The sequence below is a fragment of the Echinops telfairi genome, unplaced genomic scaffold, assembly GCF_000313985.2.
Source record: "Echinops telfairi isolate 266 unplaced genomic scaffold, ASM31398v2 ScPeMD7_7;HRSCAF=31, whole genome shotgun sequence".
Taxonomy (NCBI): domain Eukaryota; kingdom Metazoa; phylum Chordata; class Mammalia; order Afrosoricida; family Tenrecidae; genus Echinops; species Echinops telfairi.
The window spans coordinates 26448424-26467378 of record NW_022103904.1 but is presented as its reverse complement, the minus strand read 5'-3'; the positions used below and the strand labels follow the sequence as shown (position 1 = coordinate 26467378).

Here is an 18955-nt window from a genome sequence, read left to right as displayed (position 1 = left end):
TTTTTTCATGTCCTCTATGCTCTAACTACGAAAATATTTGATTTACAAATAAGGAATCCTACTTCGCGGAATTTCATTTATCACGGGTCTAGAACCGATTAACTGCGATAAACGAGGGTTCACTGTATTCATCAAGTAAATCTATCAGAATTACTCCTTTGGAATAAAACATTTGCCATACCTTCCGAGCTGAACTCTTTGCCTTGAATTTAGTTTTAGATCTTTAAGAATTTGGTCCATATAAAACCTGTTGCTGTTTTGGGGGGTAGACCAGCATTCTTGGAAACTTGTAGCAGAACTTCAATGATGTGGGAAGTTGTCCATTTGAGTTTTGTTAAAATTTTGATATTAGCTCTGACCTCAAAATTCCTTTTTTTCCATAGCACAAAAAGGATCCTCCTTTTAAAGGTATCCTAATGAAACTAATTGTATTATTTGTGTGCAGCTGTACAGGCGTGTTTAGAATAAACCCAAGCACGTATGACTGGAACCCTAGTAGTGATAGTTGTTTGTTGTTGTTTTAACTTCTCTATTACTCTTACAACCAGAAACCAAAGAGATTGCAATAACTTGGGTGTGTTAGCTTAGGAGTGGCTTTCTCTGCACCAAAGATGAAATGTAGATGTTTGGGAAAGCCAAATCTATTTTATCACATAGGTGAGGCTGGCTGAAGATGGGCTTGGCAGCTTTCACCACATGGGCAGGCAGGGGCCCAGAAGGTCATGAAGCTAGTGGGCAGTTCTCACAGCCTTAGCCAGTCTGCTTCTCCTCAATGAGCACTCTCACAGTCCTCCTATGACTCACCCTGCGCTTGGTCTCCACAGGCGAGAACAAACTCAGTTGTCCCATGCAGCAATGTTGGACCAGGAGCGCTATGAGGATTCCCACATGGGCGGATATCAGCGGATCTACCCTGGGCCTGACACAGAGAAGTATGCACCCTTCTTCAAGCACAATGGCTCCCTCTTCCAGGAGACTGCTGCTTCCAAGGCCAGAGAGGAATGTGCCAGGTATTATGCCAAAAGTCGTAGGCTGGAATCTGCAGTTTCCTCTGTACACTTGGGTGGGGGCAGATGCACAGGAGGAGGAACAGAGCTAGACAACACTTGAAGATTGAGGTATGGAGCTATAAATTCTATCAGATTCCTAGTATTTCGCCCTAGTCTTTGTCCAGATCCTACTCTTTTCCCATCCCCATTTTTCTTGGCCTCTTTCACCCCAACATAATTTCACCAGCGTCTGAAGCTCCTGTGTATTGTCAGGCAACAACTGGAAGAGATCCGCCTCAAGCAGGAACAGCAGGAGGCCTCCAGCAATAGGAGGAGAAAGGAAAACAAGGACCAGAACCAAGGGGAGTCAGCCGGGGAGAGGAGCCGATGCAAGATGGGGCCTCGAGGCCTTTCCACCCACTTGATTCACAGGAACCGGATCCAGGAGAAAGAGGTTTCAGGCGTTTCGTGGCTCTCCCTTTTTTATAGGAAAATGGGTTGGCACTACTAGAGAAGGGAAATCTGCAGACCCCTCTTCCCCTTGCACCAGAAAGAAAGGAGTACCCTAGCAATAAACGGAATCTGACCTTTTGGTTGAGGAGATGAGAGAATAGGTAGCACAGGGTCAAGAGTAGCAGAGGATAAGTGTGGGAACCATGCAGCCAGGCCAGGGAAGGGATGGAGGAAGTGTGGGCGCGGGGCCTCTAGCCCTGCTTGCTGATGACCTGGGCCTCAGCCTTGGAGATCCTGCATCTCTCTCTCATGTTCCTTTTAGCTGCTACCAGTGGACACCATGCAGCCTCAGGAAATTGTGGAAGAGGAGGAGCTGGAACGCATGAAGGCCCTGCTACAAAGGGAGAATCTCATCCGTAGCTTGGGTATTGTCGAGCAGCTCAACCGCATGCTGCACACCAACCATCGGGGCCAGAAAAAGCTCCTTGAGTATCGGGTGAGGGTCCCAGAGCAGCCCACCCTCTCAGAGAATAAGGGAACAAGGGCTGTGACACTGGCACAAGGTGGTAGTCACATCAAAGAAGGCTAATGCGATGGGATCTGGCAGTGGAATCCAGGAAAGCTATGTACATTGGGAGGGCCTGATGGTTATTTCTGCATCTACTCCCACACATCCTTGTTTTTAGTCATGATATCCAGCAAAGCAATTTGCTCTGTATATTCCTGTTTCACAATAATCCAAAACTCCTGCTTGACAAATAACAAGGCCACCACCCTCTTCAGTAGCTTCTGTGTAATTCTCTCCCTAGCAATGCCAGTGCCCTGGTTCTGAAGGGAGATAAGTAAACAATCTTGGGCCAACAAAACAGCCGCCGCATTCACTATTCCCTGGGTTAGGGCAAATCCATCTGGATTCTCTCTTCTGTTGAGCCCCGAAGGAGGAACTGATTAAATCAGTGTTTCCCAAAGTGGGGGAGGGGGGGGTCCCAGAATAATCTAGGGTAGCTGAAAAAACATGTACCTACATTTAATCTTGAATTATGGGGTATAGTACCAAGTTTTTAATTGCCTGAGGGTATTATTATTATTTCCTGAAAAGGGGGTGGTAGGCCAAATAAGTTCAGGAACCTGTGGGTTAAGTGGTGGTTGTGACCTAGTAGAGACTTTTTTTGCAGTTACCTATTCCTTCCGACCTGTACCCCATCTCACAAAAAATGTGGTAAGGGGCTGCTCTTCTCCTCCAGCCTAGAGTTCACCAGGATGGGATGGGCAGTCAAGAAATGCATTCTGTAAGTCTGGTCCCATTGGTGATCTTGAGAGGGGCCGCCACAGAACAGGGCCTTCCTCATTTCCTGCATCCAGTTCGGCCCCAGGAATTGATCCCCAGGATCCTAGGGCCTCTGCCAAGCATGAATGCTGCAATTCCACATCATTCCCAGTGCCAACTACAACCTAAGAACTTCAGTTGGATGGGAGATCCAGCAGCCAAAGGGCCCTGTTCACTGTCAATGAAGAAATGTGAACGGCGCTACTGTTCCAGCAGCAGCAGACTGGGGCTCACTAGCCGTAAGTATACAAAAAGAGTTTTGGTCACTTTCACTTGTATAAATCTCCATTAGCTGATATTGCAGCTGGGATGCTCCCAAATTATAATATTGCGCTTCCAGGAGAGTAGGAATGGGGGTTGTGCAGACCCATTTATTCATTTCTCACTAGACTTTGATGGACAAGTAAACTCAGCATTTGCCATAAAAGTGGTACAGGCAGGGGAGGGAAGCAGGCAAGATGTTCCTCTGTGCCAAGTCACAGCTGGGGAAGAGGAAAGGGAACACTCATCTGAGAATATCAACTCAGAGGGGCTCATGTTTCCACCACAGAAGGACAAGCCAGCAGAAGGCTAGAAGCTATAAACCGCGCCCTGGCAGGATCAGTGCCACCCTCTTTAACCCCACAGCAGGGTTATCTTCTACACCCGGAAAGAGTGGCAAGTGACTCCTGGGCTGCCTGCGCCATGCCCTCCACGGTAGACTCTGAGCACAGAGCAGGCAAGGTGGGAGACCTCACCCTCTGCCCTGCCTCTGCACCCCTCCTACAGCGTTCCAGCGTACTCCTCAACTTCAGCCATCACAGGTAAAGAGCAGGAAGCAAGCCCAGGACTCACCCTCTCCTGGAGAACCCATTCAGGTTTCCAAAGGGCCAACGACCTTTCTTGCTACATGAGACTGCCATGCTCCAGTTTGAAACGCCCTGGTGAGGAACCCTATCTGCAGAAGGCAAAACACCACTCCCCATACACCCTAAAAGTATTTTGGGATCCGTAAAGACTAAAAGATCAAAAGCAGCCCGGACGGCTATGTACTCAGCCCTTTCAACTTTAGCTGAAACCTGGGTGAGGTCAGGGGCTGGACGTCATCCCGACGGACAAGAAGTCTCTCTTCCTGAGGAGCCGGGTGCCCAAAGCACGGACTGTCGCCTTCAGGAGGTGACCGCGGTAGGGATGTCCCTGCCCGCTCCTGTGACGGAGGCAGGCAGGCCGGTCTGGGAAGGGGCGGCTCTTGGCAACTGAACCTGTCTTTTTATTAAAGTTCTCTATACCTTTTCCTGCTCCGTCCGGTACTTCATGCCCGTCCTTGAGTTTCAGAGAAGCCCCCTCCATCCACAGTTCCGGTTCGAGCCCAGCAATCCCCGCCCTCAGCGTGATGCCACGCCCCCCGCGCGCCTACTTCCGATCCCGCCCACTCACTTCCGGCGTGGTCGCGGTGCGCGCCGTGGAGAAGCTGTGCTCGTCGTCATGGCGGTAGCGCTGAGCCTCTTTCTGGGCGGGCGTGTCCGTGCCGCTGTGGTTCGCCGTGGGTTCGCGACCCGGGGAGTGACGGGCCCGGGCCCCGTCGGTCGCGAGCCGGATCCCGATTCCGACTGGGAGCCGGAGGAGCGGGAGCTGCAGGAGCTGGAGAGGTACCGGCTCCTTCCCGGGCCCTCAGCCTGAAGCAGGGCCTCCAGTCCCGGCGCTCCGGGCCGCGCCCCCTCGGCGCCGGGCGTCCGGCCGCCGCTCCCGCCGCGGCCTTCGTTTCTTCGCCCTTGTTTGGGGCGCAGGGGCAGTTTGCCAGCTTCCTTAGGACCATGTATTCCTTGACGTATTTCCAGCACCCGTTTAGAGTTCGTGCTTCCGGGCCGCTAGTGTTCTGAGACTTGGTTCCGAGCAGGTGTAAGCAGGCGAACCGCCCGCGGGCCCTTCCGTGCGCAGAGCGAGAGGGCTGGGCAGCACGTGACTTAGCCTGAGGCTCCCCAACCGCCCGCTTCTTCCACGCACGGCTCCTGCTATTGGTTCTCTCCCTCAGCGCCCTGAAGCGACAGAGAAAAGCTATCCAGTTCCAGAAAATTCGGAGGCAGTTGGAGGCGGCCGGCGCCCCGCCCAGGACCCTGACGTGGGAAGCCATGGAGCAGATCCGGTGAGACTTGGGATCCCGGCGGTGAGGTGCAGAACCCAGGGGTTTTGTTAACTCCTTTTTCGTATGGGGAATTTGTGACAGAGCAGGCGAACCAGATAGCGAACCTCCAGGAGTTTATTCGTTTCTAACATCATGGCACATTTGGCTCGTTGTTGGCCGAAAACCGTTTTTGTTTTTTGCTGGTAACTCAAATAGTGAGTTACAGACGTCTCAACATTTAACTCCTAAATAGATCTTAATGTCCTAAACTTAGGCTCCATAGAGGGGGCTGCCCTCGTCATGAGCATTTTTCTGGAGAGGATTTGTATCATAAATCCTTTTTTGAAGCCCTGTCATACACCTGACAGACAGGCAGAATGATGTATATATTTGAATATTTTGTGTTGTTTTCAAGAGCTAACACCTAATGTATGGCTCAAAAGTAAAACAATCTAAGTGGGAGGTTTTGCTCCCACTCTAGTTAACTGCAGCTCCTATTAGAAGTTTCTTGGGCCAGCTCCCAGGTTTCCTTATGCAGTGGCTCAAGGGCTTGGCTGACAGAAAGGTTGGTGATTCACCTTGGGAGAAATATGTGGCAGTCTGCTTCAGCAAAGACTGCAGCCATGGAAACCCTCTGGGGCAGTTCTCTGAGGGGGTGTCAGAAAGTTCATGGAAAAGTTCGATCTTTAATTACATTTTTCCATGAGTTTTATGATGCCCCCTCGCATCTATTTAGTTACCATATATGCGAGAGTAAGCCGACCTGAGTATCAGCCAAAGCACCTAATTTTACCACAAAAACTGCATTAAAAATGTGCTGGAAAACTTGGCTTATACACGAGTGTATACGGTAATCTGAAATAAAGTCTCAAAACACTATTCCTCTCCCCTGCCATTCAGTAGATTCCTTCTCTTAGTAATCCTATGTAGGGTTGTTGAGTCTCAGATAGCCTGTCTTTCTCCCTCCGCAGCTGGTGGCTTTGGACTACTGACTTTGTGGCTAGTGGTCCAAAGCTGATCCAAAATTTGCTCAGCAGTGCTATCAGGACTCCTCCAAAACCAAGCTCTGTCATCAAGTCGATGCTAACTCATAGTGACCCTATAGCAGGGGTCCTCAAACTTGCCAGTTCACTGTCCCTCAGACCCATTGGAGGGCTGCCGGGCTATAGTTTAAAAAGAAAACTATGAACAAATTCCTACTCACACTGCACATATCTTATTTTGAAGTAAAAAAACAAACGGGGCAAAAACACCCGGTGGGCCGGATAAATATCCTCGGAGGGCTGAAGTTTGAGGACGCCTGCCCTATAGGATAGGGTAGGACTGTCTCAGTGGGTTTCTGTGACTTAACTTTTTGCAGAGTAGAAAGCCCTGTTTCCCTGAGCAGCAACGGGTGGTTTTGAACTATGACCATGTGGATCCTAGCCCAGTGCATAACCACTACACCATCAAGGCTCTACCAGGCTCCTTACATTTGACTTTTTTCTGTTTAATAGATCCTATTGATCTTATCAATTCAGAAAGAGCACCCCTTATCCTTTTCATGGCTTCCTAATTAGCATAGTTTATTTAGCCAGTCTTTTGTAATGGGTACTTGGTTCATTTCCACTCATAAGTCACAAATAGTGCTCTAGTGTATAACTTTAACTTTGTACATATATCTTTCTGCATCTGCCAGGTATATGAGGGGGCAACAAAAAAAGTATGGAAAATAGAATGAAAAAATAATGGTATTTTTCCACAAACTGTTTGAATCCCTTTTGTATTTGTTGTATACATTCCTAGAAGCAAGGCTTATGGATCAGGGGACAAATAAATTTTATATTTTGATAAAATGACACAGGAATTGAGGCTCAGAATAAATAGAACCAGAATAAATAAATAGAATATATAGAACTAGTCAATGACACTTTCTGAGCCTGTAACCATTCTGTCTTAGGCCTACCTCCCGTCTTCAACAACAGCTTCTTCAAATCTAACATTGTACCTTTCATCCCTCTCCCTTTCCATTACTTTAAAGAGCGCAGGCCATTAAGTGAGAACCCTTTCAACTTCCTGGTCTTCCACCTCACCTATTCTCAAATTTACCAGTATCACTTTTATGTACTCAAATCAGGAGAAGCATTGGCCTTTCACTTATCTAGAACTAATCCTGTTTGTGTTCTAAGTCAAAACTCCATCTAACGTATGTACTCGAATAAGCCGAGTTTTTCTGCACATTTTTAATGCAGTTTTTGTGGTAAAATTAGGTACCTCTGCTGATAACTCGGGTCGGCTTATGCTCGAGTATATACGGTGTTTTCTCAGAAACGCATTTCTGACAACTTAAAATCCCGCCCTCACCTTTTGTTCCTTGCTGGTTTCGCTGGCAGCCTACTCCTTTTTTTTTCTCTTACAATAATAAAATTAGGAGTCCTGGTGGTATAGTGAATACTAATTGGGCTGCGGTCTGCAAGGTCGGCTGTTCAAAACTACCGCTGCTGCTCCCCGGAGCAGGGGAACACAGTTATCTACTCCCATAAACAATTACAGTTTCAGAAATTCACAGCCAGATCTACCTGTACTACAGGGTTGCTGTGAGATCTGCCCTGTCCTAGAGGCATCAACTCAATGACACTGAGATATAAAACCCTTCACAAATGACTTACTCAGTGCTGGACTCGGCATTTTTGTCTGTATCCTTAGCATTTGACCTTACAGACCACTTTATTGAAATTCTCCTTTTTTAACTTGCAGGGTACCAGCCTCTTGATATTCCTTGTTTCTAGGGCTACTTTTCTGTCTTCTTCCTAGACTGCTGTATCTCTGTGTGTGTGTGTAAGTTTTCTTATCTAACTTTGCATACTTCCCAGTATGACTTCATTTACACTTCTCTTGTTGTAGAACTTACACATCTGTCATCTTCAACCTGTTTTTCTCTGAATACTAAATCCATATATTCAGCAGTACACTAGACATCTGTTTGCTTGACACAGTGTTGCCTCAAATACAACATGTGTAAAGTAGAATTCATCCTTGTTTCCCACTACTTAATTCTGCTTCTATTTTCCCTTTAGTCCTGAATGATCCCACTATTTGTCCAAGCAAAAATCCTGAATCTCAGCCTTTGCACATCACCTTCCCAATATTTAGTTCTTTACCAAGTTCTCCCTTTTGGTCTTCCTAAAATATTTCTCAACACTCCCTCCACTCTCATTGGTACTACTGCAATTCAAACTCCCTGGTTGAATCTTGTTTTCTGCTCCTTTCTTACCACAGGAAAACTACACTAGATCTAGCTTCAAAATGGACATTTGCTCTTAGCATTCCATTGCTTTAAATCCTTTCTTGGCTCCCTGTTAGCCATGGGATAAATTCCAGTAATTTTTCCAACCTCCTAAGCATAGAGCCTTGGCACAGTGGCTGCTAACTACAAAGTCAGCAGTTGGAAACCACTAGCTGCTTTTCAGGAGAAAGATGCTCCTTTCTACTCCAGTAAAGATGTACAGTCTTGGAAACCTGCAGGAGCAGACGTATAGGGCCACTATGAGTTAAAATTGACTTGATGGCAGTGAGTTTAAGTGTTATTTGAAGCCTGACATGACACTGCTGAGTAAGCGTTGGACCATTACTGCAAAGTTGGCATTTTAAACCCACCAACTGTTCAGGAGAAAGTTAAGGCTGTCTACTCCCATAAAGATTTTAAAAGCCTTGGGAACTCTATATAGGGTTGTTATGAGTCAGAAGTGATTTGATGGCAGTGGGTTTCAGGTTTTAGACGTGTGACATAAAGGAGCCTTGGTGGTACTGGGGGATAAATGTTAGGCTACTAACTACAAGGTTGGAGGTTCAAACCCATCAGCCACCACACGGATGAGGCTCTCTTTTCCCACAAAGATTTAGTCTCAGAATCTCTTTATAGTGTCGCTATCAGAATTAACTCAATGGCACTAGATTGTTTTTGAGTGGTGTGTGGGGATAGCCAGCCCCCCACAACTAATCACCGGTTCTGTAGGCTCAGTTGTACGATTAAAATATATAAAGTTGTAGTAAAGTCATGGGGAATAGGGAGAAATGGAGTAAAATAAAGAAATCAGACACATTTCATGGTAGCATGCTCACCTCGGCCCCACTTGGTTGCCCAAGTGAGGATGTGGAAGGTGGGAATTACAGGAGTGAGTGAGTGAGATTTATTACTAACCAAGGCTTATATATCTTTTGGAGGCGTGCAAGCCCCCTGATTACAGGTAAAGACATACTTCGTACAGGAAGGGGATGTACAATGGGCATAAGCGTGACAGGAAGGGGATGAGCTAGAGGTGTACACACTAAAGGAAGAGGAGGGACTAGTGGTATATATGTGACAAGAAGGGTAGACCTTAGACTCAATATGGCAGCCTAACCGTGGTCATTCTTGAGTGGGTTTGACCTCCCTGGGCTCCTTCAGGGAAACAATCTACTACTATCCTTATCAGAAGGGAGTGGGCCCTACTTAGGGACAGACTATGCAGTGTGATTGCTTAGATGACTGATAATCCTTAGGGAGAATAACCTCTGACCTACTTTTGTTGACCTCCAAGTGTATAGTCATTTGCCACAGGAAGCAAGCAGCTAAGTTCAGCAAATATTTGGGGGAGACAACTTGGGAGAAGTCTTTGTTTCCCACAAGGGGGGTGAGGGGTGGGGGGGCAGCATGACAGTCATGTTTCTGCTCTCACATAAATTGAACAGCTCTCAACAAGGAAATGCCTTTTTTTTTTCTTTCTGGTGTTGCTGATTTTATTTATTTATTTATTTATTTAGACATTTTATTGGAAATGCTTTTTTGAAGTATTTCATAATCTCACTCTGTCATCAGTACTTTTTCTTTCTCTTTCCTTCTCCCCTCTTACTACTCTTTCAGATAAGCCCTAGCTTGGACTAATAAAACACTTGCTGGGCCAAACTACAAGTACTGTGATTACCTGTCTCTGGATTTCCTGTCTAGGTGTTCTTGCTATGGCACTTACCATGTGTTTGTCACATGCTAATATTTCTTCTCCACTACTAAATTTTATGCCTATTGAAGGGAAAGAACCGTCTCCAGCAAGGAGGATTTACTGTAGGGTCAGATCAAGGAATTTAGTTGATGTGAAATAAAGTGATTTAGCTAAGAGGAGCCCTGTTGGTGTAGTGGGTTACAAGTTGGGCTGCTTATCAAAAACCAGGGAGAAAGAAGGGGCTTTCTACTCCCATAAAAATTTACAGTCTTGAAACCCACAGGGACAGTTCTCTGTCCTTTAGTGTCACTGAGTCAGAATCAAATCAATTGCAGTGATTTGGGTTTTTTTTTAAATCAATTTATTGAGGCTCTTACAATTCATCACAATACATAGATCAATTGTGTAAAGCACATCTATACATTTGTTGCCCTCATTATTCCCAAAATGATTTGGGTTTTTAGCAGCGAGTGGTCAGGTGTTACTATTGACATACAAAAGTGGAGCACAGTTCCTCAGCTCACACAAGATAGTGGCTGGTGTCAGTTTTCCCAAGCCTCTATTTCTTTTTTTTAACCTGGTTGTCACTAGTGTTTATTAGCTATTCTGTTTGGAGGCTTCTTTATAACTTAAAAACTTGCTCCTTTTTCCATAGGTATTTACATAAGGAATCTGCAGAGTCCTGGACAGTTCCCAGATTGGCTGAAGGCTTTAATGTCAGCCCTGATGTGATCCGAAGGGTTTTGAAAAGCAAGTTTGTACCCACATTGGAGCAGAAACTGAAGCAAGATCAAAAAGTTCTTAAGAAAGCTGGGCTTGCCCACTCACTCCAACAGATTCACGCCTCTGGAAATACCACAAAACCCCTCTCTGCAGGCCACTCCGTGTCAGGCTCTCTGCTGATGCCAGGAAGCAAAGACTCACCCACAGGCCAGAGTCACAGCACAGCTTTGAAAGTGTTAGACTCAAACACTCATAGTACAAGTACACGGAGGAGACAGAAGGGAAGAAATGGAGGAGACCGGAGCCTGGAAGGAATAAAGGAGAGCTTTGTGCCTATAGCTGCAGCTGTGAGTCAACCGAAGGGGTTGCAGAAATACTCCACCAGTGATGGAGGGAGTACCAGAGGAACACACAGTCATGGATTGCCAAATGATGAGAAGCTGGAGGAATTGAAAGCAGGCAAGCCAAGTGACCAGAACTTCAGCAGCAAAGTAGTGCAGAGGGGGCAGGAGTTCTTTGACAGCAATGGGAACTTCCTGTATAGACTTTGAGCCAGACCTGCCTTGTGGAGAGATGTGTGGGACAGTTGGGAAGGTGTGCGTGGAGCTGTACCTAGTGTTTTGCTTCTGTATTAGTCACCTTGAAAGAAGTAATGGGCCTGGAATGAGAATAGTAACGAGCTGCTTGTACTGGACTGTTGATAAAGGGCAATGAACTTCAGGGCCAGTATGTAAGGGGCCAAGGTGAATGTTGGGCTGGATACATCTATGATTTTTAGAGCACAGCTTCAGATGTGACCCCTGTGGCTCTTGACTACTTACCCTTCTTGCTTGGGCGCACTTTGTATGTTGAAAACCAGCCTGGGTTGCATGTATTGCCAGTTTGTGTGATAACCTGAAATAGATGTTTGGGAGGAGATGAAAAGTTTGTTTCTGATCTCATTTCCTCCCTAATGAATACTAGCAATTCTGGAACTGTATGGTCAATTATTTGTTTTCTTTATCTGCAAAATAAAGTAAAATGTAGCCGGCTGTTCCTTGCCGTACCTGTGAACCTAGAGAATAAGAGAAGGGTTCTTTCGTTGTTAAAGAACAGGGTTAGAAGAGACCAGAAGAATGCTCAACAAAGTGTTCATTTCAAATTGTCCTACTTGATAATGAATTGGGCCAACTAAAACCTGAACATCTTTCATTTAGTTGCTGGGGCTCTCTACCTACTTTCTAAGGCTTAAAATTGTCTAATTTTATCATTTTCACCAGATTTCTACAAGGATCCCACTAGGGCAGGAAGGAACCTTTTACATATGAAATAGTCTCAAAGAATTTGGGCTGTGCCCAAGGCCACATGGCTGATCTTAAGTGCAGCTTCTAAATCCCAGAATCTAGTAATCTGGCATAATCTATGAGAATTTACTGGTGCTTTTAGGTTACCAGCCAGTCCTATTATAAGTAGACATAGAATGAGATATTCTATATGCCACTAATAATCCCAAGACAGTTTTCAACTGTCTCATTTTAACAATTTGGCAGCAAAAATTATACTTAGAATTTAAATTACATGTAGGATATTAAAAATCTATGAAAACTGACATTCCAGCTTTTTCATTACCTCTTCGTGGATTTTTTTTTTACTAAGGTTATTAACAGTAATTATAACTAATTGCTGTTAACTTGAACATTCATTCATTAAAAATGGAAAGGTCTAATAAGATGTTAACCAAAATCCTATATTTCAGATGTTGGTGATAATGACAGTGGAGGGAGGAATAAGATGTGATTTTTAAAAAATACATAATTTCCCATTTGAACTTTTGGTTTAAGAGGTTGGACTGTTGGATTATTTAAACTTGCATTTCTAAATCCTGCAAATCAGACCTTGGGGTTAGAGAAATTTAGAAACATGAATGTGCTTTCCATATACCTCATTTCCTATCCCTTCTGCTTGCTCAACTTGAATCTTTGCCATGTGACAGTTTTAAGGCTTTTGTGTGTCCCAGTTCTTTGACCCGGATTTTCACATGGCTGGCTCCTTGTTGATCAGGTATTGGATCAAGTATTGCTTTAGTAGACCCTTTGCATGTTTTTACCATCACCACACTCTGTTGTAACTGAAGGGCCTGAAGTTATTCCTGTTTGTCATTACCCGTCCTGCCTCCATAGTAGATCCTATGAGTGGAGAAGGCCTGTGTGCTTATTGCTATAGTCTCAGCTCCTAACATCTCAATGTTGAGTGAAGGAAGTGCTTGAACTTCAACCAGTCTCATGGCAGAAAGTCCTGCTTTTTACCTTCTCAGCCTGCCTATCAGCCTTAGCCCACAAACGGCATCAGAAACCCCCTCGTGGCTGACCTGTTGGCTTTATCCTGTCAATGTGTCTCCAGTCATAAGCCACTGACTTTCTGTGTTGAAACTGCCCCAAGTTGTGGGATGGGCTCATCCCACTCTCTGCTCCACTGGCCCCTGACCTCAGGCAGTCATTTCATGACACAATGGAGGACATCACCACACTGGATGAGGTGAAGCTGCCCTTCTGAGTACAGATGAAGAATCCGATGACTGAGGCAGCAGATAAGATTCTGCCCAAGTTGGAGAGAAGTAGTTATGGGAGGAGGGAGTAGCTCAGAGCAGCATTGTACCCAAGCTCGAGAAGTTGGCAACCTAAAACTGAAGGGACTTAAATCTCTGAACCCTGGACAGGAAACCGCCATCTGGAGGCAACCTTCACCTCATCAGATTCCCACTAAAGGGATGGGTTTGAAACACCACCCCCACCCCCCACCTTAGGGGTGGTTGGTGGTTGTGGATCTCAGTACAGATAACTTGAACAACCTGGGGGTGAGGGATGCAACTCGTGTGTGCACATGTGCGTTCACAAGCTGTCAAAAATCTGCGTATAGTTTCTGATTCTAAACTTTATAGCTCACTGTGGACCAAAAACCTTAACAATAGTTTGTATTTTATATGCCTTATATATTGCACCCATATAGAAGCTGCATTTTTAATACAAGGAAAAGAAGTATTTAACAAAAAGTGCAAGGTTTTCACACCTGGCCTAATTATAACAATGATGAGATTTTCTTTTGTTCAGTGGTCCTTCCACTGGAGTCACTGGTCTTGAAATAGGCATTGCACCAATGAAACATAGAACTTTCCTCTAGTTTTTTAATTCTTTCCCGTCTCCCACCCCCGCCACTATCATGACCCCAATTCTACCCTTCAAATCCGGCTAGACCAGAGCATGTACACTGGTACAGATAAAGAATCCAGGACAGATAAACCCCTCAGGATCAATAATGAGAGTGGCGATACCAGGAGGGGAAGGGGAAGGTTATGGCAGAAAGGGGGACCCAATCACAATGCTCTACCTACCTCTTCCAGGGGGACGGACAAAAGAAAAATAGGTGAAGGGAGACTGGTCGGTATAAGACATGAAAAAAAAATTATATATATATATATATATAAATTATCAAGGGTCCATGGAGGTGGGGGGGTGTGAGCTGATACCAAGGGCTCAAGTAGAAAATTTTGAAAATGATAATGGCAACATGTACAAATGCGCTTGACACAATGGTGGATTGTGATAAGAGCTGTATGAGCCCCCAATAAAATGATTAAAAAAGAAAGAAATAGGCATTGCAACAGCAGACCTCAGTCTATGATACATACCAAGCAATTCAACTTTTTCTTGGAATGTCACGACCACTTCCCGGGAGTACATCCAGTATCACTCATGGCACTTCACAGTCCCATGCTGTAACTTATTCATGATTGACAGTAGTGTAGTCAAAATGAAAATTTGAGAACCATGAGCAATTTACTGCAATACGCAATTTAATGGAGAAACTGCTGTGTGCAGATGATTTACCATCAGATGGTAGTTGAGGGAAGAAAAGTCCAAGTGGACCCCAACCATTCAAACCTGTCTGTACTTTTAACAAACCAAGGCTGTGTCACCTATTGCATATTCCTTCAGTCCTGATACATCCTTTTTTTTTCCACATTCTTATTTATATCGTCCAGCTTCTTAGATTATTTGTTCAGCAGACAGATTGAATAAGTCTGGTGGAAAGTATACAGCCTTGACTAATGCATACCTTCCCTGATTTTAAACCACTCACAATTCCTTAAAGTCTCTTTAAATGGCTGCCTCTGGCTCTGTGTACAGGTCTGCATGAGAACAATTACATGTTCTGGAATTCCCATTCTTTGCGATGTTGTCCTTTGTTTATTATGATCTACATAGTTGAATGCCTTTGCACACACAGGTAAGCAACTTTCTGGTAGCCTGATCTTTTAGCCAAATCCATATGACATCAATGATATCATTTGTTTCACATTCTCTTCTAAATCTAGCTTGAATATTTGGCAGTTCCCCGTTGATGTACTGAAACCAATACTTTTTTGAGTGATTTTCAACATAATTTTACTTGTATGTGATGTTACTGCAATGATAGTTGATAATTCCCACATTCCATTGGTGCTTGATCCAAGCTATGATATTATCAGTCACTTCATACACATGAAAGCTGGATAATGGGAAAGAAGGCAGAAAATGTTTGAGGGGAGACCAGCCCCTAACACTGTCACAGGTTCGTAGGCGCAACTGTCTGGTTAAGATATATAAAGATTCAGAAGCATCAAAGCCCACATGGAAGAAGCACACCAGCCTGTGTGACCACAAGGTGTAAAAGGGACCAGGTATCAGACATCAAAAAACAAAAAATATCAGTGGGTGCCCACCTTCTCGATATGATCACTGAAGACAAATGTGAAGAAAGCTGATGGTGCCTGGCTAGCAAAAGATATAGTGTCTGGGGTCGTAAAGTCTTGAAGATAAAAAGCGGCCATCTAGCTCAGAAGCAACAAAGACCACATGGAAGAAGCACACCAGCCTGTGTGGCCACGAGGTGTCGAAGGGATCAGGTATCAGGCATCAAAGAACAAAAAAATCATATCATTGTAAATGAGGGTGAGTGGAGAGTGGAGACCCAAAGCCCATCTGTAGGCAACTGGACACCGCCTTACTGAAGGGTTGCAGGGAGGAGACGAGTCAGTCAGGTTGCAGGGTAGCAACAATGAAACAAACAACTTTCCTCTAGTTCATAAATGCTTCCTCCCCCCACTATCATGATCCCAATTCTACCTTACAAATCTGGCTAGACCAGAGGATGTACACTGGTACAGATAGGAACTGGATATACAGGGAATTCAGGACAGATGATCCCTTCAGGAACACTGGTCAGAGTGGTGATACCTGGAGGGTGGAGGGAAGGTGGTGTAGAAAGGGTGATCAATATAAAACCTCCTCACTGGGGGATGGACAACAGAAAACTGGGTGAAGGGAGACATCGGACAGTGTAAGATATGACAAAATAGTAATTTATAAATTATCAAGGGTTCAAGAGGCAGGGGGATGTGGGGAAGGAGGGAGGAAAATGAGCTGATACCAAGGATTCAAATAGAAAGCAAACGTTTTGAGAATGATGATGGCAACAAATGTACAAACGTGCTTGACACAATTGATGTATGTATGGATTGTGATAAGAATTGTATGAGCCCCAAATAAAATTATTATTTTTTTAAAGATAAATAAAGATTACGGAAGGGTCGAAGGGAGGAGACGAGCCAGTCAGGGTGCAGTGTGGCAAGATGAAACATACAACTTTCCTCTAGTTCCTAAATGCTTCCTCCCCCTCACACTATCATGATTCCAATTCTACCCTACAAGTCTGGCTAGACCAGAGGATGTACACTGGTACAGCTAGGAACTGGAAACACGGGGAATCCAGGGGAGATAATCCCTTCAGGACTAGTGGTGAGAGTGGGGATACCGGGCGGGTGGGGGGCAAAAGTGGAAGGGATTACAAGGATCTACATATAACTTCCTCCCTGGGGGACAGACAACAGAAAAGTGAGTGAAGGGAGATGTTGGACATTGCAAGATATGACAAAATAATAATTTATTACTTATCAAGGGTTCATGAGGGAGCGGGGAGGGAGGGGGGAAAATGAGGACCTAATGCCAGGGGCTTACGTGGAGAGCAAATGTTTTGGGAATGATGAGGGCAATGAATGTACAAATGTGCTTTACACATTTGATGTATGTATGGATTGTGATAAGAGTTGTATGAGCCCCTAATAAAATGGTCTTTAAAAAAGATATATAAAGATTATAGTAAAGTCAAAGAAGATAGGAGAAAGAGTAAAATAAAGGAGTCAGACACATTTCATGGTAGCATGCTCCCTTCACCCTTCTTGGTGGTCCAAGGTGGTGGAGGAGTGGGAGGAGAAGGCAGGAGAGAGATGGGAGAGGGAAGGAGCAGGAAGTTGGGAGAGGGAAGGAGGACCAGACGAGAGGGCTATTTATTTCTAACCAAGGCTTATATATCTTTTGGGGTGTGCAAGGCTCCTAATTACAAGTAATGACCTACATCACAGGAAGGGGTTGTACTATAAGCATTGCAGCAATGGGAAGGGGACGATCTAGGGGCATACACGTTATAGGAAGAGGAGGGATTAAGGGTACACATGTGGCAAGATGGGCAGATCCTAGATTCATGATGGCTCCTTAACCTTGATTGTCCTTGAGTTGAAGACTTATTCTGAACCCTTCAGGGAAAGCAATCCACTGTCCTAACAGTAGGGAGTGAACCCCACCTATGGCGAGTCAGACAATAGGGTCTGCTTCATCTGGATGGCTGATGCCTTCAGAGAGATAACTTGACAATCATTTACCATTAGTTGTCCGCAGTGTCCTAGATCTGACATATATTTTGGGGGAGAGAAGCTGGGGGAAAGTCTTTTTATATCCCACAAGATGGATTTGAATTTTGTTGGCCATGAATATTAATTATACTATGTACTGCCAGTAGAACTGACAGGTTAGAATCCACTAGCCATTCCTCAGGAGGAAGATGGAACAGTCTACTTCTGTGAAGATTTACAGCCTCAAACGCCCAGCAGTGGTTCTGCTCTGTTCTATACAGTCACTGGGAGTTAAATAGACTTGAAAGCAGTGTGTTTCTTTCCTTTTTGGGGGGGCTGACTTTTAGTGCTATCGTGCTCTGTGATTAAAGTAATGATAAATTACAGCAACCCAATCCTGCCAGGACTTATAATGACCCAGACCCCTCAGGAATGAAGGTCTTGTGTTATATATATTTTTTGGGGGGGGGTGTCCCAAAGAACAAATCTGATTTGGAAGCAGTATAACCAGAATGCCCCTTGAAACCAAGAAGAGCAAGACTTCCGCTACCACTTTGGACATGTTATCAGGATGACTCAAGCCCTGGAGAAGGACATCGTGCTAAGTAGAGGGTCGGCTGAAAAGAGGAAAACTCAGCAAAATGGGTTTATACAGTGGGTTCAAATACAGCAACAACAACAAAGGCAGGTAGGCTGGAAAGTGAGGAAGTGAGCTAAGTGATGCTTTACTGTGGAAATTGCAATCAATGTCATGAGACAAAATATGTATGAATTGTTGAATGAAAAACTGATCTGTGTTGTAAACTTTCACCTAATTCACAATAGAAACAGTGGAGGAGGCTCAATGTAAAATACCAGATCAGCTGTTCTCAACCTGTGGGTCACGACCCCTTTGGGGGTCGAAGGACCCTTTCATAGGGGTCGCCTGATTCATAAGAGTAGCAAAATGACAGTTATGAAGTAGCCACAAAATAATTTTATGGTTTGGGGGGGGTTACCACAACATGAGGAACTGTATTAAAGGGTCGCGGCATTGGGAAGGTTGGGAACCACTGCTCTAGGTGAATTCTTGAACCCTCATAGAGGAACAGAAAGCTTTTCTTTTTTTATTTTGTATTAACCTTATATTAGAACTTTTCAAATAAGTAGTAGATAGCTATAAATCTCTGCATATCCAAATGTGTTAGACAGCATTCTCTAGAAACAAAACCAGATTGCTAGTAATTATATATATATAAATAGATAAATACATCTCCACCCAATTCTTCCTGCCATTCGGTTTCCGCCTCGGAAGGCGTAGTACTTAAGTTCGTGGCTAAGCTTAGTAGCTTTGACCAGTAGACAGTTCTCAGTGATCAAGGGACCTCTAGACTCCGAGTTGGTTTGGTCCATTTCCCGAAGTCCTCGAAAACTGACAACCGCCCAACCCTCGCTTGAGTGAGCTAGGAGAACAACGCGCATCCTTAAGCATCAGTTTAAGGCATCCTTATTTTACAATAAGAAAAGTCCTCTCTGGCCAGGAATGAGACTGGAAATTTGAGTGTTCGGCTCCCGTCGTCAATTGTCCCTCCCAGGACGCCGTCCCTCCTCCGGGTCCTCTGAGGGCTGGTCCCAAGAACGGACTTCCGGGAGTTCCCGGAAGTCGCTTTCCTTCCGCATCGTAGGCGGGCTCTTCTCCCCTCCCGCGGGGAAGCCTGTGCG

The 18955-nt window shown here is 44.9% G+C and overlaps 2 protein-coding genes across 2 annotated transcripts in view; both read left to right on the top strand.

The window, feature by feature from the left end:
• TTLL13 (tubulin tyrosine ligase like 13) overlaps positions 1 to 3576 on the top strand; it is a 13386-nt gene extending 9810 nt beyond the window's left edge. The window contains exons 11-15 of the mRNA XM_004708101.4: positions 825 to 1010; positions 1263 to 1443; positions 1765 to 1938; positions 2687 to 3008; positions 3320 to 3576. Of these exons, the coding sequence (XP_004708158.2) occupies positions 825 to 1010; positions 1263 to 1443; positions 1765 to 1938; positions 2687 to 3008; positions 3320 to 3576 (1120 nt within the window). The remainder of the gene's footprint in view (positions 1 to 824; positions 1011 to 1262; positions 1444 to 1764; positions 1939 to 2686; positions 3009 to 3319) is intronic.
• A 631-nt stretch (positions 3577 to 4207) lies between these two features.
• NGRN (neugrin, neurite outgrowth associated) lies at positions 4208 to 11582 on the top strand. The gene is made up of 3 exons (XM_004708100.2): positions 4208 to 4397; positions 4781 to 4891; positions 10484 to 11582. The coding sequence occupies exons 1-3, from the start codon at positions 4234 to 4236 to the stop codon at positions 11100 to 11102; spliced, it is 894 nt and encodes a 297-aa protein (XP_004708157.1). The 5' UTR covers positions 4208 to 4233; the 3' UTR covers positions 11103 to 11582.
• The last annotated feature ends 7373 nt before the right edge of the window (positions 11583 to 18955 follow it).

Coding starts and splice junctions, on each gene's coding strand:
- NGRN (XM_004708100.2), top strand. CDS start 4,234: ATGGCGGTAGCGCTGAGCCTCTTTCTGGGCGGGCGTGTCCGTGCCGCT. Junction 4,398..4,780: donor GAGCTGCAGGAGCTGGAGAG/GTACCGGCTCCT, acceptor TCTCTCCCTCAG/CGCCCTGAAGCGACAGAGAA. Junction 4,892..10,483: donor GAAGCCATGGAGCAGATCCG/GTGAGACTTGGG, acceptor CTTTTTCCATAG/GTATTTACATAAGGAATCTG.